Source organism: Oncorhynchus kisutch, linkage group LG6, assembly GCF_002021735.2.
Source record: "Oncorhynchus kisutch isolate 150728-3 linkage group LG6, Okis_V2, whole genome shotgun sequence".
Taxonomy (NCBI): domain Eukaryota; kingdom Metazoa; phylum Chordata; class Actinopteri; order Salmoniformes; family Salmonidae; genus Oncorhynchus; species Oncorhynchus kisutch.
In genome coordinates, this window is record NC_034179.2 from 26,162,776 (window position 1) to 26,186,953 (window position 24,178).

The following is a 24,178-nucleotide window of genomic DNA, read 5'->3' on the forward strand; positions in this document are numbered from 1 at the left end:
AGTCCCCAAACGTGTGCTCCCTCTGATTGACTCACCCAGGGCCCAGGCAGGCAGACACCACAGCCCCTGACTGCAGGATAGGAGTTAGGAGTCCTAACAATACAGAGCATGATTGGGACAACCCCACTGAGTCACACAGTCACTGACTACCAACCACCTACTGTTAGACAGACAGACAGACAGACAGACAGACAGACAGACAGACAGACAGACAGACAGACAGACAGACAGACAGACAGACAGACAGACAGACAGACAGACAGACAGACAGACAGACAGACAGACAGACAGACAACCCCACTGAGTCACACAGTCACTGACTACCAACCACCTACTGTTAGACAGACAGGCAGGCAGGCAGGCAGACAGACAGACAGACAGACAGACAGACAGACAGACAGACAGACAGACAGACAGACAGACAGGCAGGCAGGCAGGCAGGCAGGCAGGCAGGCAGGCAGACAGACAGACAGACAGACAGACAGACAGACAGACAGACAGACAGACAGACAGACAGACAGACAGACAGACAGACAGACAGACAGACAGACAGACAGACAGACAGACAGACAGACAGACAGACAGACAGACAGACAGACAGACAGACAGACAGACAGACAGACAGACAGAATTGGGCCTTTGGAAAATGTTTTAATTTTATTTCTGAAAATGAATATTTGTCTTTCTAACAAGGCCAAGCAGAGTGGGAAAAATATATTATAATACCTTTCTATACCATCAAAGGACGTATTCATGTCATTTATCCTTGAGCTGTCATTGTTATTTCACATTTTTGCATCAGTATTGGAATTGGCTTATGACTGAATAACAGAATATTACATTTAACAATGGGCCTATTCAACATCTCTCTCTGCATGCATGGCATCTTTGTGTTCATCTAATATTGTGTTCACTGTTCAAAAGAGTGGAATACAAAAACACATTTAAACCCCTAGCCTTGGGTGGTTTGGTGAACATTTCTCCTTCCTCAGCCCCCTTTCTGTGGCTTCATAATGTGAACGTGTAAATCGGGGCTAAAAGGACATTCTGCAGAGCTGTAACATATCCGCTCAGTTGTCATCAGCCAGCATCATAATTCTCATGTTGTCATGGTAGTTTAGGACGAGGGAGGAGAGGATAGGGGGAGGATGGTTAGAGAATGCAGGTCACTTTCCAAACAGAGACCTTGTTGTGGGAGGCGGCATCCTTGTGAAGGGCTGATAAGGCTCTGTGTGTAGGCTTCAACCTGATGATGAATCACCTGCTTATCTGGCTCAGCCCAGAGAGGATGGTACAGGATCCAGGCCGCCCGCCCAGCCGCCCATCAGAGACAGGAAGAGGAGCAGGGCTCACCCTCAGCTCACAGTACAGCACAGGGCTGGGACAGAGACCTTATCAACCATCAGCCCCACTGACATCATATCCTGTCATTCATACATCTTTATATACAGTTATAGAGAGCTAAGTGCCATACATCTATATTCATATTTCATCTATAAATCAAACACCCTATACAGTACATCTTTACAGCTCAGGTATGACTGCTGGCTCAGACAGGGATATTATCACAGTACATCTTTACAGCTCAGGTATGACTGCTGGCTCAGACAGGGATATTATCACAGTACATCTTTACAGCTCAGGTATGACTGCTGGCTCAGACAGGGATATTATCACGGTACATCTTTACAGCTCAGGTATGACTGCTGGCTCAGACAGGGATATTATCACGGTACATCTTTACAGCTCAGGTATGACTGCTGGCTCAGACAGGGATATTATCACGGTACATCTTTACAGCTCAGGTATGACTGCTGGCTCAGACAGGGATATTATCACGGTACATCTTTAAAGCTCAGGTATGACTGCTGGCTCAGGCAGGGATATTATCACGTTACATCTTTACAGCTCAGGTATGACTGCTGGCTCAGACAGGGATATTATCACTATGAGCTTCACTCAAACAATTAATATACACTGAGTGTACAAAGCATTGTGAACACATGTTCTTTCCATGACACAGACTGACCAGGTGAATCCAGGTGAAAGCTATGATCCATTATTGTAAAATCCACTTCAATCAGTGTAGATGACGGGGAGTGTAATGGATTTCTTCATCTGAACGAGAGGTGGACCAAAGCGCAGCGTGGTTGTTTTGATTCATGTTTTAATAAATCTCTTCACATGAACAAACTAACAAAAACAAGAAATGTGAAAACTCAAAACAGCCCTATCTGGTGCAAAACACAGAGACAGGAACAATCACCCACAAACACACAGTGACACCCAGGCTACCTAAGTATGATTCTCAATCAGAGACAACTAATGACACCTGCCTCTGATTGAGAACCATACTAGGCCGAAACATAGAAATACCCAAATCATAGAAAAACAAACATAGACTGCCCACCCAACTCACGCCCTGACCATACTAAATAATGATAAAACAAAGGAATAAAGGTCAGAACGTGACAGGGAGGATACAGGTTAAAGAAGGATTTTTAAGCCTTGAGACAATTGAGACATGGATTGCTTTCATTATTTGTTACTTTTATTACTTATTTTTTAAATGGTTTTACCTAACAGGTATTTTTCTTAAAACTGCATTGTTGGTTAAGAGCATGTAAGTAAGGTCTACCTACACCTGTTGTATTCGGCGCATGTGACAAATACAATTTGATTTGATTTGATTTGATATCATTCAGAGGGTGAATAGGCAAGACAAAATATTTAAGTGCCTTTGAACGGGGTATGGTAGTAGGTACCATGCACCCACCGGTTTGAGTGTGTCAAGAACTGCAACGCTGCTGGGTTTTTCAACAGTTTCCCATGTGTATCAAGAATGGTCCACCACTCAAAGGACATCCAGTCAACTTAACACAACTGTGGGAAGCATTGGAGTGGGCATGTGGAAAGCATTCGACACCTTATAGAGTCCACGCCCGACGGATTGAGGCTGTTCTGAGAGCAAAAGCAGGGTGCAACTCAATATTAGGAAGGTGTTCCTAATGTTGAAATGGTCTGGTATGAAAGGGGAGAGACTAACACTAACACTGAGAGGACTGATATACAGCAGTACTTCCTATTGTTTCACTTAGCACCAGGAGCCATCCATCTTACATGTAGCCTGCAGTACAACTATTGAGGATCTGACCTCATGTGAATACTCTGTATCCCCTTCCTCTGTTCATGTGAATACTCTGTATCCCCTTCCCCTATTCATGTGAATCATCCCCTTCCTCTGTTCATGTGAATACTCTGTATCCCCTTCCTCTGTTCATGTGAATCATCCCCTTCCTCTGTTCATGTGAATACTCTGTATCCCCTTCCCCTATTCATGTGAATCATCCCCTTCCTCTGTTCATGTGAATACTCTGTATCCCCTTCCCCTATTCATGTGAATCATCCCCTTCCTCTGTTCATGTGAATACTCTGTATCCCCTTCCTCTGTTCATGTGAATCATCCCCTTCCTCTGTTCATGTGAATACTCTGTATCCCCTTCCTCTGTTCATGTGAATACTCTGTATCCCCCTCCTCTGTTCATGTGAATCATCCCCTTCCTCTGTTCATGTTAATCATCCCCTTCCTCTGTGTCCTGTGAATCATCCCCTTCCTCTGTGTCCTGTGAATCATCCCCTTCCTCTGTTCATGTGAATCATCCCCTTCCTCTGTTCATGTTAATCATCCCCTTCATCTGTTCATGTTAATCATCCCCTGCCTTTGTTCATGGTAATCATCCCCTTCCTCTGTTCCATGCGAATCATCCCCTTCCTCTGTTTATCTTAATCATCCCTTCCTCTGATCATGTGAAACATCCCCTTCCTCTGTTCATGTGAATCATCCCCTTCCTGTGTTTATGGGGATCATCCCCGTCCTCTGTTCATGTTAATCATCCCCTTCCTGTGTTCATGTTAATCATCCCCTTCCTGTGTTCATGTTAATCATCCCCTTGCTCTGTTCATGCTAATCATCCTCTTACTCTGTGTCCTGTGATTCATCCCCTTCCTCTGTTCATGTGAATCATCCCCTTCCTCTGTTCATGTGGATCATCCCCTTCCTCTGTTCATGTTAATCATCCGTTTCCTCTGTTCATGTGAATCATCCCCTTCCTCTGTTCATGTTAATCATCCGTTTCCTCTGTTCATGTGAATCATCCCCTTCCTCTGTTCATGTTAATCATCTGTTTCCTCTGTTCATGTTAATCATCCCCTTCTTCTGTTCATGTTAATCATCCCATTCCTCTGTTCATGTGCTTGGCAGGCAGGGTTACAGTGGGGTGTAGAGCTAGGATAGGAATCAACTATCTCTATCAGTGGAGATGTTTTTGACGTCTTTCTTCATCACTGCTGGACCAATGTATCTTATAGTTGGCTGTTCTGAGACTGTGTAGAGTGTGTGTGTGCCTGTGTGTGTGTCCATGTGTCCATGCACGCCTCTTCTCTGCCCCGCTCTAATGGCAGCTGGCATGGGGCCAGCATCATAGTAGAGGTAATTAGAATCCAGGGGTTTACGGAAGGAGCAACGATCCCCCCGATCTCACTATTAACAAATCTTTTAACAAACCTTACCGCCACTCTCCCCTACGGATCCCTACCCAGCCAATGAGATGGTTGGAAAGTAAAAACAGAGAGCTTACCATGCAAAGCAAACACCAGATATCTGGTGTGGACTTGGTAATGTTCCAGACTGAGGAAATGGACCGGGGGATTGTAGAGAAGATGCAAAGTGAAAAGACCTGGGGAAAGAGAGCTGGTCCGGTTGCGGCTCAGTTCAAATCATTACTGTGATTTGCTCCAGGGTGATTCAATTGTGTTTGGGATGCAGCACGTTCTCTGTCTTTAATCCACAGAATTACTATAAGAGAGAAGAGACCAGGGAGTACAAGGCTGTTCACAGACTACTTTGAACCAGGAAGAGAGAATGTGTTCCATTCGCTGAATAACAAGAATTAAGTAATGCACAGTTTCTGTGTAACCTTGAACTGCCCTCTAAATAGACCAGACAAAGTAGTAGCGTAAAACCTCATTATTACATAATATATTATGGAAGCCTTTCTCAATTATGTTACACTATTACTCAATTCTGATGGAAATGATTCCTTGGGATAAAGCAGTGCCTATAGAAGCAGCTTTTCATATTCTACCTTCAGCTCATAGAAAGAGAGAATACTCCTGCATGCAGGGATAGTATTCAGGGTAAAGTGTGAGGAATGCCTCGTGTCTGCTCCTGCGTTTGCAATGACGTTTGAATAGCATACCACAAGGGACATTAGGTTAGAATAAACTTTGTCTCACGAGAGAAAGAGAGAGAGATTTAAAGCTCCCACCTCATCCTTCTTCTCTGGCTGACTCTGACCTTTCTCTCCCCGTCCTTTTGTTTTAATCGTCTCCAGGAGCTCTATGGAGTGATTGTGTTCTTCTCCAGTGGGCCAGCTTCTCTCTGGCTCCCCCCTCCTACATTACAATTCCACCTTTGTATTCACGCCTCAGATCCCCTCCCCTATTGTTCTGCTTTATAACTCTGGGAAACCAGCATCACTCAACTATATTAGCTGGAGCCTACTACTGTCTCTGAGATCGCTTCTCTGAGCCATATTAAAGACTCCCCAGACAAAACTGTCTGTCAAGTTAAACTAAGCTTTAATAAGTAGAGGGATGTGTAACTGAATTCAAATAGGGGCTTGTGTGTATCTATGCTGACAAAGAGAGACGAGCTATTAAGAAAGACAAACTACAACGTTTTGTATGAAGGGGGGGGAGGTGGGGACAGGTTCGATTGGCATTGATTCATTCACATTGTGTCGTGAAACGTCATATTATTGAAAGGGTCTTTAAAAGAGTTTAAGCCTAGTCTTAAGCTAAAACACTGCAGGTGGCAGCGATATTGGGGGATGTTGGAATACTATTCAACCTTTAAAGTATTTCATCCATATCATACACCTATACATAACAAAGTATAGAATGTCCAGCTCAACTGGGAGGACCAAGCTTTCGTTCATTGGATCCGTGTACATCAGAGCACGCTATCTTGAACATGATTAATTCATGAAAAGAGAAATCGTGCTATCACATTTTATTTTCCAGTTGTTTATTCAGAGAATGTGTGCACCACAATGTTAATAGGGATATCATACTGTAAGTTCACACAGAGACAGCGGCATAGCACAGAGGCTATTGCATTCCTGAGGAGCATTCTCACTGGTAACAGGGAGGGAATTGAAGTGGAGCTCCCTGCTTCATCGCCGTCACCTAGTTTCACAGCTTGGGAAAAAATATACAATGACTTTTTTCATTCCATACAGTAGAAAGTGACATTGCTTCTCTCTGACTTGGTTTCTTACACTCTGCCTCTTTGGTTAGCCATCAATCAGCTTGAAGAAATGGAAATCTAGTTAAACCAGCCTTTCAAAACCAGAGGGCTGCTGAAGGATATCACACAGACAGTGCAAGTCCTCATTTAATAAAGGAGATAGGGAAAAAGAGAGAGAGGAGAGGAACACAGCAACCTTGGTTGTCATCTTCTGAACATGTTGTTGCCTGCTGTTGCTCTCGGTCTAAATGAAAACTGGCATATTTATATTTATTTTAAATGAACATGATTGTGGGCCTGCCAGTGTCAGGAGGATTTTATTTACATACCAATTATCACATTTACGAACCGCCTTTTCTACTGATTAATATAATTGCCATATACACAAGCATGCATACGAGAGAGAGGGAGAGGAAGAGGGAAGAGGATGGGGGCCGTTTTGAGACTGCCGTGAAATTCATGTGTCTGCTAAAAGAGAAAGCTGATTGCCTTGCCTTTGCAGGGGGAGAAAAGCATAACTTTAAGTAAGTCCTCCATGTTAAACTGTTACCTCCAGGGCATAGGGATTTCTCACCTTTCCAATTACTATTTGAGCTGGAAAGCACAATATTTCCCAACCTTTCTCGTTCTTCCTCACACGAGAGGGCCAGGCTCGATCGGCTGTTACTTGGAGGTGGCTCGCAGGCATACTCCATTCTGACAGAAAGAGGAGAGGAGAAGAGAGAATAGGAGGCTCTCTGCTCGAGTGTGGTGGAGGGGGAACGGGCTGGCTGTCGCGCTGAAGCCCTATTAATAAAATGACTCTGTAATGGGCAGTTCCCTGCAGCCTGGCACAGGAACAGAGAGAGGGATTGATGGACGGGGCCTAGTCTAGTTCTCCCTCCTTGCATTCTTAGCTAACTGTATGGACTACTCCTCTCATACTTAGCTAACTGTATGGACTACTCCTCTCATACTTAGCTAACTGTATGGACCACTCCTCTCATACTTAGCTAACTGTATGGACTATTCCTCTCATACTTAGCTAACTGTATGGACTATTCCTCTCATACTTAGCTAACTGTATGGACTATTCCTCTCATACTTAGCTAACTGTATGGACTACTCCTCTCCCAATCCAAGGCCAGCCACCATCACACAAGTCTGAATGAGACAGGGCTAGGCTATAAGAGGACAGTGAAGACAATTCTCCATCATAGTAGTAATTCAGCCTGCCTTACTGCTCTCTGTCAGTCCATTGGTCATACTCGCCCTTCTGTGACTCCCTCTCTAATTGTGCATATTTGTCGTGCTGATGGTTTTGCTCGGTGCTGCAGGAGGATCTGTTGAGTCCATCGCCGTGGCGTTCGAAGGCGTTATATGACACACAAAGGTCCCTGTTAGAATATGCATCAGTTTGCTTCGCCATAGCGACCTCTTTGGATACTGAGTGGGGGACCTCATGAATATTTAATTCTGACAGATTTGAGGAATTTTCTTCCTCAAGTGTTTTTCTCGAGCCATTTTGTTAATGTCAACATGAAAAAAAGTTTCTGACATAGCCTTAGTGTTGACATATAACCTATACTGTATAATTATATACTGTATGATTCTGGTTGAATAATTAAGGCTGACTGAATATTTTAGGCTGTCTTATCTATCCTTTGTCTAAGTAATACAGCTCATTACTTAGCCCTCTCCAGTCCACTATCACTCATTAGGCAATTCATTGTCCCTTTGATGAAAACACAGCTTTATAAGCACCTGATACCCCGTTTGCCTTGCTCACAACACTCAGTTTTAGCATTATAAAGGAATATCATGCTTATATCATGCTTATATCATGCTTTTTCCAAGATGGCGTAGCAGTCGGATGTCTGTTTTGTTTGTCTTGTCCTGTCCCATGTATATATCGTTTTTCTTCGTATATATTTTGTATATATTTTTTACATATTTTTTATCTCAATTTCCATCTATGGACTGAACATACTCTCCTGCAACCCGGATCACCCAATGTGGTATGGATCTGCTATTTTTTATACTTTAGAACCGGAACCCCCTTCAGAAGCTAGCCAGCTAACTAGCTACTAGCTAGTAGTCAGTTAGCCACTGCTAGCGGTCATCACCATTAACTCGGACTGCCAGCCTCAGGCCGGTCAATTCCTGCCAGTCTGCACAGCGCTATATCAACCCAGAGCATATCGGACTGCTTTTTCTCTACCACATCTCCCGATTCCTACCGCAAGCTCTGATCCTTTACTCCGGATCATCGCAGCTACTATCCGAGTGGTTACTCCTGGCTAATGTCTCTGTCCCAAAGCAAACACCAGTTAGCCTAGAGCTAGCCTCAAGCTAAGCCCATCTCCCGGCTAGCCGAAGAGATCCATCAGACAATTCCTGTGCTTCAATACCTCTTTTGCTAATTGGCCTGGACTCTTTGCTACCGACACGGAGCGCCACCGATCCATCACGACTGGTCTGCCGACGTAACCGTCCGAGGGGGTTTCAACAGGCTCTTCCGTTGCGACGTTACCGTGAGGCCCATCTGCTAGCCTGCTAGTCCGGCCTGCTAGCTGTCTGAATGCCTCCAGCTCGCCTAGCAACTCATTGGACCCTATGATCACTCGGCTACACATGCCTCTCCCTAATGTCAATATGCCTTGTCTACTGCTGTTTTGGTTAGTGATTGTTGTCTTATTTCACTGTAGAGCCTCCAGCCCTGCTCTATATGCCTTAGCCCTTGTGTCCCCCCCCCCCCCCCCCACCCCCCCACACACGCAGTGACCTCACCTGGCTTAAATGGTACCTCTAGATACAAAACCTCTCTCATCGTCACTCAATTCCTAGGCTTACCGCCACTGTACTCACATCCTACCACACCCTTGTCTGTACATTATGCCTTGAATCTATTCTTCCGCACCCAGAAACCTGCTCCTTTTACTCTCTGTTCCGAACGCACTAGACGACCAGTTCTTATAGCCTTTAGCCGTACTCTCATCCTACTCCTCCTCTGTTCCTCTGGTGATGTAGAGGTTAACCCTGGCCCTGCAACCCCCAGCATCACTCCCATGCTCCTTTTACTCTCTGTTCCGAACGCACTAGACAACCAGTTATTTTAGCCTTTAGCCGTACTCTCATCCTACTCCTCCCCTGTTCCTCTGGTGATGTAGAGGTTAACCCTGGCCCTGCAACCCCCAGCATCACTCCCATGCTCCTTTTACCCTCTGTTCCGAACGCACTAGACGACCAGTTCTTTTAGCCTTTAGCCGTACTCTCATCCTACTCCTCCTCTGTTCCTCTGGTGATGTAGAGGTTAACCCTGGTCCTGCAGCCCCCAGCATCACTCCCATTCCCCAGGCGCACTCATTTGTTGACTTCTGTAACCGTAAAAGCCTTGGTTTCATGCATGTTAACATTAGAAGCCTCCTCCCTATCTTTGTTTTATTCACTGCTTTAGCACACCCCGCCAACCCGGATGTCCTAGCCGTGTCTGAAACCTGGTTTAGGAAGGCCACCAAATATCCTGAAATTTCCATCCTCAACTATAACATTTTCCTACAAGATAGAACTGCCAAAGGGGGTGGAGTTGCAATCTACTGCAGGGATAGCCTGCAGAGTTCTGTCATACTATCGAGGTCTGGCCCGGGTATCCTGGAAGGATATTGACCTCATCCCGTCAGTAGAGGTTGCCTGGTTCCTCTTTAAAAGTTCTTTCCTCTCCATTTTAAATTAGCATGCCCCATTCAAAAAATGTAGAACTAAGAACAGATATAGCCCTTGTTTCAACCCAGACTTGACTGCCCTTGACCAGCACAAAAACATCCTGTGGCGTTCTGCATTAGCATCGAAAAGCCCCTGCGATATGCAACAGGAACCAGTATACTCAGTTAGTTAGCAAAGCTAAGGCTAGCTTTTTCAAACAGAAATGTGCTTCCTGTAGCACTAATTCCAAAACGTTTTGTGACACTGTAAAGTCCATGGAGAATAAGAGGACCTCTTCCCAGCTTCCCACTGCACTGAGGATAGGAAACACTGTCATCACCCCCCCCCCCCCCCCGCTTCCCCTTCACCCAAATCCAGACAGATGATATTCTAAAAGAGCTGCAAATTCTGGATCCCTACAAATCAGCTGGGCTAGACAATCTGGACTCTCTCTTTCTAAAGTGATTAGCCGAAATTGTTGCAACCCCTATTACTAGCCCATTCAACCTCTCTTTCGTATCGTCTGAGATCCCCAAAGATTAGAAAGTTGACGCTATCATCCCCCTCTTCAAAAGGGGAGACACTCTAGACCCAAACTGTTATAGACCTATATCCGTCCTGCCCTGCCTTTCTAAATTTCTTCGAAAGTCAAGTTAACAAACAGATCACTGACCATTTTTAATCCCTCCACAATGCTATCTGGTTTCCGAGCTGGTATTGGGTGCATATCAGCCATGCTCAATGTCCTAAATGAGTGGCCTCCCGGGTGGCGCAGTGGTTCAAGGCACTGGGTTCGAGCCCAGGCTATGTCGCAGCTGGCCGCAATCGGATGTCCATGGGGCGACGCCCAGCGTCATCCGGGTTAGGGAGGGTTTGCCTGGCAGGGATATCCTTGTCTCATCGCGCAGTAGCAACTCCTGTGGCAGGCCGGGCGCAGTGCACGCTGACCAGGTCGCCAGGTGTATGGTGTTTCCTCCGACACATTGGTGCGGCTGGCTTCCGGGTTGGATGTGCGTTGTGTCAAGAAGCAGTGCAGCTAGGTTGGGTTGTGTTTCGGAGGAGTCATGGCTCTCAACCTTCGCCTCTCTTGAGTCTGTATGGGAGTTGCAGCGACTGTAACTACTACCAATCGGATACTTCAAAATTGGGGTGAAAAAAATTTCCTAAACAATATCATAACCACCATTGATAAAAGAGAGTACTGTGCAGCCATCTTCATCGACCTGGCCAAGGCTTTCGACTCAATCACTGCATTCTTATCGGCAGACTCGATAGCCTTGGCTTCTCAAATGACTGCCTCACCTGGTTCGCCAACTACTTCTCAGATAGAGTTCAGTGGGTCAAATCGGAGGGCCTGTTATCCGAACCTCTGGATAGTCTCTATGGGGGTGCCACAGGTTTCAATTCTCGGGCCGACTCTTTTCTCTGTATACAGCTCTTGCTGCTGGTGATTCTCTGATCCACCTCTACGCAGAGGACACCATTCTGTATACTTCTGGCCCTTCTTTGGACACTGTGTTAACTAACCTCCAGACGAGCTTCAATGCCATACAACTCTCCTTCCGTGGCCTCCAACTGCTCTTAAATGCAAGTAATGGACTGCAGTGAGGTGAAAAGGGTTGAGGTGTGGGACAATGGACTGCAGTGAGGTTAAAGGGGTCAAGGTGTGGGTCAATGGACTGCAGTGAGGTGAAAAGGGTTGAGGTGTGGGACAATGGACTGCAGTGAGGTGAAAGGGGTCGAGGTGTGGGACAATGGACTGCAGTGAGCTGGAAGGGATCGAGGTGTGAGACAATGGACTGCAGTGAGGTGAAAGGGGTCGAGGTGTGGGATAATGGACTGCAGTGGGGTGAAAAGGGTTGAGGTGTGGGACAATGGACTGCAGTGAGGTGAAAGGGGTCGAGGTGTGGGACAATGGACTGCAGTGAGCTGGAAGGGATCGAGGTGTGAGACAATGGACTTCAGTGAGGTGAAAGGGGTCGAGGTGTGGGATAATGGACTGCAGTGGGGTGAAAAGGGTTGAGGTGTGGGACAATGGACTGGAGGTGAAAGGGGTCGAGGTGTGGGACAATGGACTGCAGTGAGGTGGAAGGGGTCGAGGTGTGGGACAATGGACTGCAGTGAGGTGAAATGGGTCGAGGTGTGTGACAATGTACTGCAGTGGGGTGAAAAGGGTTGAGGTGTGGGACAATGGACTGCAGTGGGGTGAAAAGGGTTGAGGTGTGGGACAATGGACTGCAGTGGGGTGAAAAGGGTTGAGGTGTGGGACAATGGACTGCAGTGAGGTGAAAGGGGTCGAGGTGTGGGACAATGGACTGCAGTGAGGTGAAATGGGTCGAGGTGTGTGCCAATGGACTGCAGTGAGGTGAAATGGGTCGAGGTGTGGGACAATGGACTGGAGGTGAAAGGGGTCGAGGTGTGGGACAATGGACTGCAGTGGGATGAAAAGGGTTGAGGTGTGGGACAATGGACTGCAGTGGGGTGAAAAGGGTTGAGGTGTGGGACAATGGACTGCAGTGGGGTGAAAAGGGTTGAGGTGTGGGACAACGGACTGCAGTGGGGTGAAAAGGGTTGAGGTGTGGGACAATGGACTACAGTGGGGTGAAAAGGGTTGAGGTGTGGGACAATGGACTGCAGTGAGGTGGAAGGGGTTGAGGTGTGGGACAATGGACTGCAGTGAGGTGAAATGGGTCGAGGTGTGGGACATTGGACTGCAGTGAGGTGAAGAGGGTTGAGGTGTGGGACAATGGACTGGAGGTGAAAGGGGTCGAGGTGTGGTACAATGGACTGCAGTGAGGTGAAAGGGGTCGAGGTGTGGGTCAATGGACTGCAGTGAGGTGAAAGGGGTCGAGGTGTGGGTCAATGGACTGCAGTGAGGTGAAAGGGGTCGAGGTGTGGGACAATGAACTGCAGTGAGGTGAAATGTGTCGAGGTGTGGAACAATGGACTGCGGTGAGGGTCAGCCACGCTGCAGGTAATTTACCATCACTCTTTTCACAGAGGAGAATTGATCCCATGAAGTGATGATTTCTAGTATGTGAGAGTTTCCACCCACCAACACAGACTAGTAGACATTAAGTCAAGATGGGAGCAGAGCTGGTTTGGAACATTAGTGTCTGAAGCCTCTTTTGAAGGCCTGCCTCCCAGCCTGAGGGGGTCAGGAAGTTTCTAGCAGCACTGGTTCAGGTCCCTGGTGTAGCCTTGCATACCAGTAGTTCTGTGTGGGTTGGACGCACCATGACCACTCCTACTCTAGTGTCTGCTCTGCTCTGTTCAGGGACACAATGGGCGGCTTTGCTGCCTGAGTGGAGTAAAGTTATGTTGGCCTGCTCTCCTGTTCCCGTTGACACGACCAAATGCCTGGTTGCTATGAGACAACCCTGCTGTCTTCATGGTGTCCCTGTACTGAAGGGTAGGAGGGGGTGTCAGACATGTTGTGTGTCTCTGTCACCTCCCTTACTGCTGTTTAATTACAACGGTTTCCTGGAAGTTAAGTTTGTCCTGCTGCTCCTTGTTATAGCACTATTAGTAAAACCACTGGAGTGTACATGCTGCACATTGCAGGGACAAAAGCTGAGAGACAATGATATATATATTCTCTGTAAAATAAATAATTGAGAGGGTTGTCATTAGTTTGTCCATTGTCATTGAAACAGCTATCGCCGCTTTGTTAATTTAGAGCATTGTAAAATAATGTAATTAGAAAGAAGACCCATAGTCCGTCAACGTCATTGACATTGTGTTCAGTTATCTTCCCTCTGTGACCCTTCTGGGACCCAGAGCATCAGTAGTCTGCACTCTGCATGCCCCTCATGACACTGCAATCTCATGAAACAATAAATATTTTCTTGGATTCCCTCCAGGCTTCGTCTTTCCCTCTCTTTTCTCTGGCCTGACTGGGCATTGACGTAGACCAGAAGGGATTCAAAATAGTCACATAAAAATCATTCTCCTATTGTGTTGCAACAGAGACTTCAGTGTGTTCCAGTCCCAGTGGATGTGAACTATGGTGCTGTTAGTCCCGGATCCCAGGGAAACCTCTGATGCCTCGCTGTTGTGTGCTGAATGGAAGTAATAGGGGGATTGCTGCTGATCTAAACTGCTGTCATAGTGCATTTCCTTAGCTCTTAAATCTTCCCCTATCGCTGCCGCTTTTTCAGCCCAAAAACGCTACATGTCTCTTTGCTTATTGATGCTTCTGTTCTCTGATAAATAATTCAAACAGCAGCCCATTTGAATTCCTGACCGGCTGGGCGTTTCTGTCATGTTTGTCTTACATATGGATTTGGTTGATTTATTGGCCCGGGTGGAAAGGTTGTCCAGGAGTGGACGTTTAGCATCATATTATCTGACAGAAGCAGGATTAGCCTTCCAAATCAAATCAAATCAAATTTATTTGTCACATACACATGGTTAGCAGATGTTAATGCGAGTGTAGCGAAATGCTTGTGCTTCTAGTTCCGACAATGCAGTAATAACGAACAAGTAATCTAACTAACAATTCCAAAAAAAACTACTGTCTTATACACAGTGTAAGGGGATAAAGAATATGTACATAAGGATATATGAATGAGTGATGGTACAGAGCAGCATAGGCAAGATACAGTAGATGATATCGAGTACAGTATATACATATGAGATGAGTATGTAAACCAAGTGGCATAGTTAAAGTGGCTAGTGATACATGTATTACATAAGGATGCAGTTGATGATATAGAGTACAGTATCTACGTATGCATATGAGATGAATAATGTAGGGTAAGTAACATTATATAAGGTAGCATTGTTTAAAGTGGCTAGTGATATATTTACATCATTTCCCATCAATTCCCATGATTAAAGTGGCTGGGGTAGAGTCAGTGGCATTGACAGTGTGTTGGCAGTAGCCACTCAATGTTAGTGGTGGCTGTTTAACAGTCTGATGGCCTTGAGATGGAAGCTGTTTTTCAGTCTCTCGGTCCCAGCTTTGATGCACCTGTACTGACCTCGCCTTCTGGATGACAGCGGGGTGAACAGGCAGTGGCTCGGGTGGTTGATGTCCTTGATGATCTTTATGACCTTCCTGTAGCATCGGGTGGTGTAGGTGTCCTGGAGGGCAGGTAGTTTGCCCCCGGTGATGCGTTGTGCAGACCTCACTACCCTCTGGAGAGCCTTACGGTTGAGGGCGGTGCAGTTGCCATACCAGGCGGTGATACAGCCCGCCAGGATGCTCTCGATTGTGCATCTGTAGAAGTTTGTGAGTGCTTTTGGACCCCCAGGGGTCCTGGGATCTAAACAAGGGTTTGATTACCTTCCCTTTGTGATGTTCCTGCTTTGACTGCAAATCTACTCCACCTGAGTCAATCTGCATTCTCATACACTCTCAACCCGCCTTGTCCTCAGGTTCAAACTCTTCAGGTATTTAGCAAATCACCCTAGCTAACTGGCTGTACGCGTTTCACCTGGCCTACACTGCCTCATTCTAACTGGCTGCTACAAGCTGCCATGTAGTCGTTAGCACAACAGCCATGTGTGTACTCTCTCCTATAAAGTGTGTTGGTGTAGCGGTAATTCAATGAACGCATTTTGTCATGAGCTTTATTTATTAACAGTGAACTGATTTTGCTTCTTGGCCCCAGACGGCCTTTGTAGAGCGTGGTCCTCTTTCTTGGTGGACACAAAGCCAGAGGACTGCAGCGCTCCAGTCTATAGCTAAAGTACCACACACTGAAGAAATAGACTGGGGCGCTTTTCTTCATTGTCACAAAAGGCCAGCCACTCCGCTGGAGTCCCCACTCCCCTTTTACATAGTGATAAGACAGCCATTATCCTCTGAACCTTTCTTTGCACTCGGCCAGGAGAAAGGAAAGAGTGAGAGAAGGGAGGAGGATGGTAGAGAGAGAGAAAGAGAGAGATTTCTCCTTCCCTAGAGTGAGACTGGGCTTCACCTCTGTGTGGAGGGGTTTTGTGTGAGCCGTGAAGAGGTCCTTAACCTTCTATCAGATGGAGCCACAGAGTTGTGCTCTGCCTGAATGGCTGCATTGAAAAGCCCTGAAGCAGAGGATATGCTTCTATAGACTTGGGGAGAGGAGAGAGAGAGAATGCAACGAGCTTCGGTCGGGCCGCTGGAGTGTGACCCTCTCATGATGTGCACGCACTGTGAAACACTCCATCACCGCTGAACTTGTGTCCTGCGTTGAATAGGCTGCCTGACAAACCGGTCCTCCCACTGAGGTGTCATAAAAACAGACAGACACACGGATATCTTAACATCTGAATATGGGAGGCCTATAATACACAGCATTGATGGCCTATAGGCCAATTTATTTTACAAAGATGTGCTAGTGTTGCCACTGGCCGTTTGTACTAGACATTATATGTCAGCCTCAGGGAAACATACTACTATTTACCACTGTACAGTAGGCTGTATTCTTCATCGGAAATGTGTTCTAGGGAATTGGATGACTATAGGTGTGAAAAGAGGAAATCCTAGAGGACATATATCATCCAGTTGTATTTTTTCCCACCCGGCTGTATAAGCAGGTGGTTTAGGTCCATGTCCATTTGGAGGTGGTTATAGTACAGCAGCACTGGTAGGTGCGTGGTAGAGCTCTAGAGTAGACTAGTGCCTACATCCTGTGGCAGGTTGGCAGCGTTGCAGCAGGGTGGCTGCAGTAGGGTGGCTGCAGCAGTGTGGCTTCAGCAGGGTGGCTGCAGTAGGGTGGCTGCAGCAGTGTGGCTGCAGCAGGGTGGATGCAGCAGGGTGGCTGCAGCAGTGTGGGTGCAGCAGGGTGGCTGCAGTAGGGTGGCTGCAGCAGTGTGGCTGCAGTAGGGTGGCTGCAGCAGGGTGGCTGCAGTAGGGTGGCCTGGCAGAGCTCCTCTTTATCCAGTCAGACAGTTCTATCAGATCCCTCTGCTCCTGTCTCTTCCCATCTCCTCCCTCACTCCCCATGGTTGTCCTCTACCAGCCAGCCCTGCCACCCTCCCTCCCACCGCGCCTCGCCCCCCTGAACTCACCACCCACCGGACCACACTGCACTGCCTCCCCAGGACCCAGCCTGCTCCTCTCCACACCACACATTACCTAGCGACTGTAACCAGGGAATGTGTGGTGCACAGTGACATTGAGATGTCTTATCTCCCCCTCTGTGGTTTTGTCTGGTGCAGTTTTTTTTCTCATCCAATTTCTCGCTTTTTTATTGTTCTCTCAACGAGAAACCACGATGAAAATGAGTGGGCCTAAGTCTGTTTTTAAGCACTTCTTCTGAATTATAGGGAACAGATTTCTGTTTTACAATCTGTCGTGAGATGTGTGAGAATAAACATTTGCCGTCTGTGTCTCTCTGTGTGGCTTTATTGGCCAGCATGATGAGAGTTGATATCATCATGGATCATGTTGCTGCCTGGTGGCACAGCAGATGAGGCTGGGGTTGGTTGGTGCAGTGAGGTGTCTCTGCCTGGTTGGCTCTAACGGTCTATGGTTCCATGAGGAAGACTATCCATTGTCCCCCATTGAAGGATACACACTATTTGCCCTCTTTTACTTGTCAGCATCTTTGCATCTTTTCCACACTATAGAGGCCATCACCATTGTATTTATTTTCCATGTCTCTCCTATCTGCCTTCAGACTAATGCCTGTTTTCCTCTTTGGTCTTTCAGGTAGAAGACGCCATGCTTATGTTTGATAAAACTACTAACAGACATAGAGGTAAGTCCACCATCCATATATTACCCTCCCTTGTGTTTTTCTTTTATGTGTATTCATGTGACAGAAAATAGTACATTTCTGTGGCAGTTTCCCTTGTAAACAGCACAAGGGTGATTCTTTTCACATGGTGCCAGCTTGTTACAGTGCTTATCCAAGCACTGGAAAACATCCTTTAAAAATCAATATAGTGGTATTCAAAAACCTACGACCTGGATGAGGCGTGACTGAGGTTACAGGTGGTGGTGGGTGTTGTTTAGGAACACACTTGGGTTCCTAGGGTGCTGCCTACCTGCTGCCTGGCTCTAGTGCTACCGGTCGCTGCGCTTGGAGATAACAGCAGAGATAAGGCCCAGGAGCAATGCTGTCTTTATCTCTCTTATCTGCTCTTTATCTGGGATTAGGGGGAGGCTTCTCTAAAGCAGAGGACTTTCCAAAGACAGACTATCTCCCTCTCCTTCCCTGAATTACAATAGCACCACCAGACACTGTGCCCTGTATATTGCCTCGTTATGGATACGTACATTTCTTGTGTTACTTTTTGATTGATTAGATTTTTTAAACTTTTGTTTATTTAGTAAATATTATATTAACTCTATTTCTTGAACTGCATTGTTGGTTAAGGGCTTGTGAGTAAGCATTTCACGGTAAGGTCTACTACACCTACTACACGCATGTGACAAATAAAATCTCCACAGCGCCAGCCAGGCCACTAATCACTAACCAATAGCAGGCTAAAAGACACTAAAACATCTAATATAGTCTACAGCTGATAGACAGACAGACATAGTGCCTCTGTTATTGTTCCTGTGGTCCACAGTGATGTGTAGCAATGCTGATGTGATGACAGTATGGAAACTATAAAGGCCACAGTAGTGCAGCCATTGGGGGGGTGCGTGCTTAGTCCTCTCCTTTACTCCCTGTTCACCCACGACACCATCATTAAGTTTGCAGACAAAGCGACGGTGGTAGGCCTGATCACCGACCATGATGAGAGCCTATAGGGAGGAGGTCAGAGACCTGTCAGTGTGGTGCCATGACATCAACCTCTCCCTCAACGTCAGCACAAAAGAGCTGATTGTGGACTACAGGAAACAGAGGGCCGAGTATGCCCACATTCACATCGACGGGTCGTTGTGTAGTGGAAGAAAAGCTTGTTGCGGCTTTACGCATGACATTGTGAGTTAACCCAACAAGGCTGTAGTGGAGTGGGTCAAAAGCTTCAAGTTCCTCAGACAAAGCGACGGTGGTAGGCCTGATCACCAACCATGATGAGAGCCTATAGGGAGGAGGTCAGAGACCTGTCAGTGTGGTGCCATGACATCAACCTCTCCCTCAACGTCAGCACAAAAGAGCTGATTGTGGACTACAGGAAACAGAGGGCCGAGCATGCCCACATTCACATCGACGGGTCGTTGTGTAGTGGAAGAAAAGCTTGTTGCGGCTTTACGCATGACATTGTGAGTTAACCCAACAAGGCTGTAGTGGAGTGGGTCAAAAGCTTCAAGTTCTTCAGTGTCCACATCACTAAGGACCTATCATGGTCCAAACACACCAACAAAGTCTTGAAGAGGGCACGAAAACATCTCTTCACCCTCAGGAGGCTGAAAAGATTTGGAATAGGCCTCAGATCCTCAAAAACATTTTCAGCTGCACCATTGAGAGCATCTTGACTAGCTGGATCACCGCTTGTTATGATCTGCTTGGCACCCGACCGTAAGGTGCTACAGAGGGTAGTGCATACGGCCCAGTACATCACTTGGGCCAAGCTCCCTGCCGTCCAGGACCTCTATACCAGGGCATGTCAGAGGAAGCCCTAAAAATTGTCAAAGACTCCAGCCACCTAAATCATAGACTGTTCTCTCTGCTACCGTACAGCAAGTCCAGTACCGAACAGCGGTACCAAACCAAAAGGCTCATGAACAGCTTCTACTCCCAAGCCAGCAGACTGTTGAACAGTTAATCAAATGGACACCATGACTATTTGCATTGACCCCCTTTTTGTTTGCACTGACTCTCTTGTATTTGTATTTATTATAGATCCTCATTAGTTCCTGCCAAGGCAACAGCTACTCTTTATGTGGTCCAGGAAAATTAAGGCAGTTATACAATGTTTAAAACATTACAATACATTCACAACAGATTTCACAACAATTGTGTACTCTCAGGCCGCTACTCTACTACCACATATCTACAACATAAAATCCATGTGTACATGTGTGTGTAGTGCGTATGTTATCATGTGTGTGTGTATTTGTGTGTCTCTACATAGTCCCTGCTGTACCATAAGGTCTATTTTTTCTGTTTTATACATCTGATTATACTGTTTGCATAAGTTACTTGACGTGGAATAGAGTTGCATGTAGTCATGGCTCTGTGCGCTGTGCGCCTCCCATAGTCTGTTCTAGACTTGGAGACTGGTGACATGTCTTGTGGGGTATGCATGGTTGTCTTAGCTGTGTGCTAGTAGTTTAAACAGACAGCTCGGTGCATTCAACATGTCAATACTTCTCACAAACACAAGTAGTGATGAAGTGAATCTCTCCTCTACTTAGAGCCAGGAGAGATTGACATGCATATTATTAATGTTAGCCCTCTGTGTACGTTTAAGGGCCAGCCGTGCTGCCCTGTTCTGGGCCAATTGTGCTATTGGACAGTAGTCCAGGTGTGACAAAACTAGGGCCTGTAGGACCTGCCTTGGTGATAGTGTTGTTAAGAAGGCAGAGAAGCCCTTTATTATAGACCTCTCCCCATTTTAGCTATGGTTGTATCATTATGTTTTGACCAAGCAGTTTAGTCGCCTCAATTTCCACATTATTCATTACAATATTTAGTTGAGGTTTAGGGTTTAGTGAATGATTTTGGTTTTTGAAATATGTAGGACTAATTTATTTCTTATCACCCATTCTGAAACGGACTGCAGCTCTTTGTTAAGTGTTGCAGTGATTTCACTTGCTGTGGTAGCTGATGTGTATTGTGTTGAATCATCAGCATACAGTACATAGACACATAGGCTTTACTCAAAGCCAGTGACAGGTCATTGGTAAAGATTTTAAAAAGTAAGGGGCCTAGACAGCTGCCCTGGGGAATGTCTGACTTTATCTGTTTTATTTTGGAGAGGCTTCCAATAAAGAATACCCTCCCTCTGTGTTCTGTAAGACGGTATCTCTCGATCCACAATATAGCAGGTTATACAGCCAAAACACATACGTTATGATCGATAATGTCAAAAGCTGCACTGAAGTCTAACAAAACAGCTCGCACCATTTTGTTATTATCAATTTCTCTTAGCCAAACATCATTAATTTGTGTAAGTACAGGTTGAATGCCCTTCCTATAAGCGTACTGAAAATGTTGCTTACTGTTAAATAGCGTTGTAGCTGGTCGAACACAATTTTTTCCAAAAGTTTACTAACATGCTTACCACGACGCTAGCGTTGCAAAATAAACTGACACATACATTTTATTCAATCATTGCACCCGCACTGCTCACGCTCGTCAACGAGCGTCTTCATTGCCAGAAGCTAAAATAGAAGTTGCTTCTATTTGTGGCGCAGAACGTGCTGCAAGTCCTGCCTCTCTGTTTGGTGCCGGTCTCCATGGAGCGGCGGATCAGCCTCATTGGCTTTTAGAAGCATATGCCCACGTGCCATCTCCTCATTGGTTATACCCACGTGGGTGATTGAAAGATGAACGGAGGTTTGTTGTGGTAATACACCTTATGAAAGTTAGTTGCCAACCGCCATATCAAGTCCAAAGAAGAAAAAGCCTGGAAGGAGGAGAGATGACTAGAAACGATTCGGTTGACCTTTTTTATGTGTGAATTAATAGTCAGCGTAGAGGATCTTGTGATTTCAGATAAAATAACAACTCAATATGTATATCCCAGGACAAATTAGCTAGCAACTGCAAGCTAGCTAAATTTCCATAAATGTTTAATGCTTTTCGACCTGTCTCCAAATTAATATAATTGGGTCAGAATTTGTTTTGATATTTTAACCTGCGTGTCGTGATATCGTTTGGTGTGGGGGGACAAAATCAATTTGTGCACGATGGCACACACGGATGCACGCGCACGTCCGGTTTGGGCATAGTGTAAGGGTTGGTAACAGGCTGTTTGGTCGGCTGTTTGAGCCAGGAAAGGGTGCTTTGCTATTCTTGGGTAGCGGAATGACTTTAGCTTCCCTCCAGGCCTGAGAGCACACATTTTCCTGTAGGCTTAGATTGAAGAGATGAACCAGCTCTATGTACACTCACTAGACTCTACCCACACACTCACACATACTACACTGACACTCCAACACACACATACTGCTTTTTCAAGCAGAAATTTATATCATGTAGCTCGAACTCCAAAAAGTTTTGGGACACTGTAAAGTCCATGGAGAACAAGAGCACCTCCTCCCAGCTGCCCACTGCACTGAGGCTAGGTAACACGGTCACCACTGATACATCCATGATAATCGAACATTTCAATATGCATTTCTCAACGGCTGGCCATGCCTTCCTCCTGGCTACTCCAACCCCGGCCAACAGCTCCCCTTCCTGCAAAACCTGGACCCGTACAAATCAGCTGGGCTAGACAATCTGGACCCTCTCTTTCTAACACTGTCCGCCGCCATTGTTGCAACCCCTATTACCAGCCTGTTCAACCTCTCTTACGTATCGTCCGAGATCCCTAAAGATTGGAAAGCTGCCGCGGTCATCCCCCTCTTCAAAGGGGTGACACCCTAGACCCAAACTGTTACAGACCTATATCAATCCTGCCCTGCCTATCTTCGAAAGCCAAGTTAATAAACAGATCACTGACCATTTCGAATCCCACCGTACCTTCTCCACTGTGCAATCTGGTTTCCAAGCCGGTCACGGGTGCACCTCAGCCACGCTCAAGGTACTAAATGATATCATAACCGCCATCGATAAAAGACAGTACTGTGCAGCCGTCTTCATCGACCTGGCCAAGGCTTGCGACTCTGTCAATCACCATATTCTTATCGGCAGACTCAATAGCCTTGGTTTTTCTAATGACTGCCTCGTCTGGTTCACCAACTACTTTGCAGACAGAGTTCAGTGTGTCAAATCGGAGGGCATGTTGTCCGGACCTCTGGCAGTTTCGATGGGGGTACCACAGGGTTCAATTCTCGGGCCGACTCTTTTCTCTGTATACATCAATGATGTCGCTCTTGCTGTGGGCGATTCCCTGATCCACCTCTACACAGACGACACCATTCTGTATACTTCTGCCCCTTCCTTGGACACTGTGCTAACTAACATCCAAACGAGCTTCAATGCCAAACAACACTCCTTCCATGGCCTCCAACTGCTCTTAAACGCTAGTAAAACCAAATGCATGCTTTTCAACCATTCGCTGCCCACACCCGCCCGCCCGACTTGCATCAACACCCTGGACAGTTCCGACCTAGAATTTGTGGACAACTATAAATACCTAGATGTCTGGCTAGACTGTAAACCCTCCTTCCAGACTCATATTAAAAATCTCCAATCCAAAATCAAATCTAGAATTTGGCTTTCTATTTCGCAACAAAGCCTCCTTCACTCACGTCGCCAAACTTACCCTAGTAAAACTGACTATCCTACCGATCCTCGACTTCGGCGATGTCATCTACAAAATAGCTTCCAATACTCTACTCAGCAAACTGGATGCAGTCTATCACAGTGCCATCCGTTTTGTTACCAAATCACCTTATACCACCCACCACTGCATGCTCTAGTCGGCTGGCCCTCGCTACATATTCATCGCCATACCCACTGGCTCCAGGTCATCTATAAGTCTATGCAAGGTAAAAGCTCCGTCTTATCTCAGTTCACTGGTCATGATAACAACACCCGCCCGTAGCACACGTTCCAGCAGGTATATCTCACTGATCATCCCCAAAGCCAACACCTACTTTGGCCGCATTTCCTTCCAGTTCTCTGCTGCCAGTGACTGGAATGAATTGCAACAATCGCTGAAGTTGGAGACTTTTATTTCCCTCACCAACTTTAAACATCAACTATCTGAGCAGCTAACCAGTCGCTGCAGCTGTACATAGTCCATCTGTAAATAGCCCACCCAATCTATCTACCTCATCCCCATACTGTTTTTATTTTATTTACTTTTCTGCTCTTTTGCACACTAGTATCTCTACTTGCACATCATCATCTGCTCATTTATCACTCTAGTGTTAATCTGCTAAATTGTAATTATTCACTCCTATGGCCTATTCATTGCCTACCTCCTCATGCCTTTTGCACACACTGTATATAGACTTTATTTTTTATACTGTGTGATTGACTTGTTTATTGTGTTATTGGCTTGTCTATTGTTTACTCCATCTGTAACTCTGTGTTGTTGTCTGTGTCACACTGCTTTGCTTTATCTTGGTCAGGTCGCAGTTGCAAATGAGAACTTGTTCTCAACTAGCCTACCTGGTTAAATAAAGGTTAAATAAGATTAAAAATCTACTCCGATTGCAGAGTACGGGTAAGATAGTATAGCTAG

The 24,178-nt window shown here is 46.1% G+C and overlaps 1 protein-coding gene across 24 annotated transcripts in view; it reads left to right on the forward strand.

Moving 5' to 3' along the window:
• The window catches only part of LOC109892571 (RNA-binding protein Musashi homolog 2), a 381,702-nt gene that overhangs the window by 181,837 nt on the left and 175,687 nt on the right, over positions 1–24,178 (forward strand). For all 24 annotated transcript variants that reach the window (XR_004210228.1, XR_004210227.1, XR_004210229.1 and 21 more), the window contains exon 7: positions 17,631–17,679. Coding sequence is in view for 17 of the 24 variants with exons in the window: in XM_031826490.1 (XP_031682350.1) it covers positions 17,631–17,679 (49 nt within the window). In the remaining 7 variants the exon portion in view is untranslated. The remainder of the gene's footprint in view (positions 1–17,630; positions 17,680–24,178) is intronic.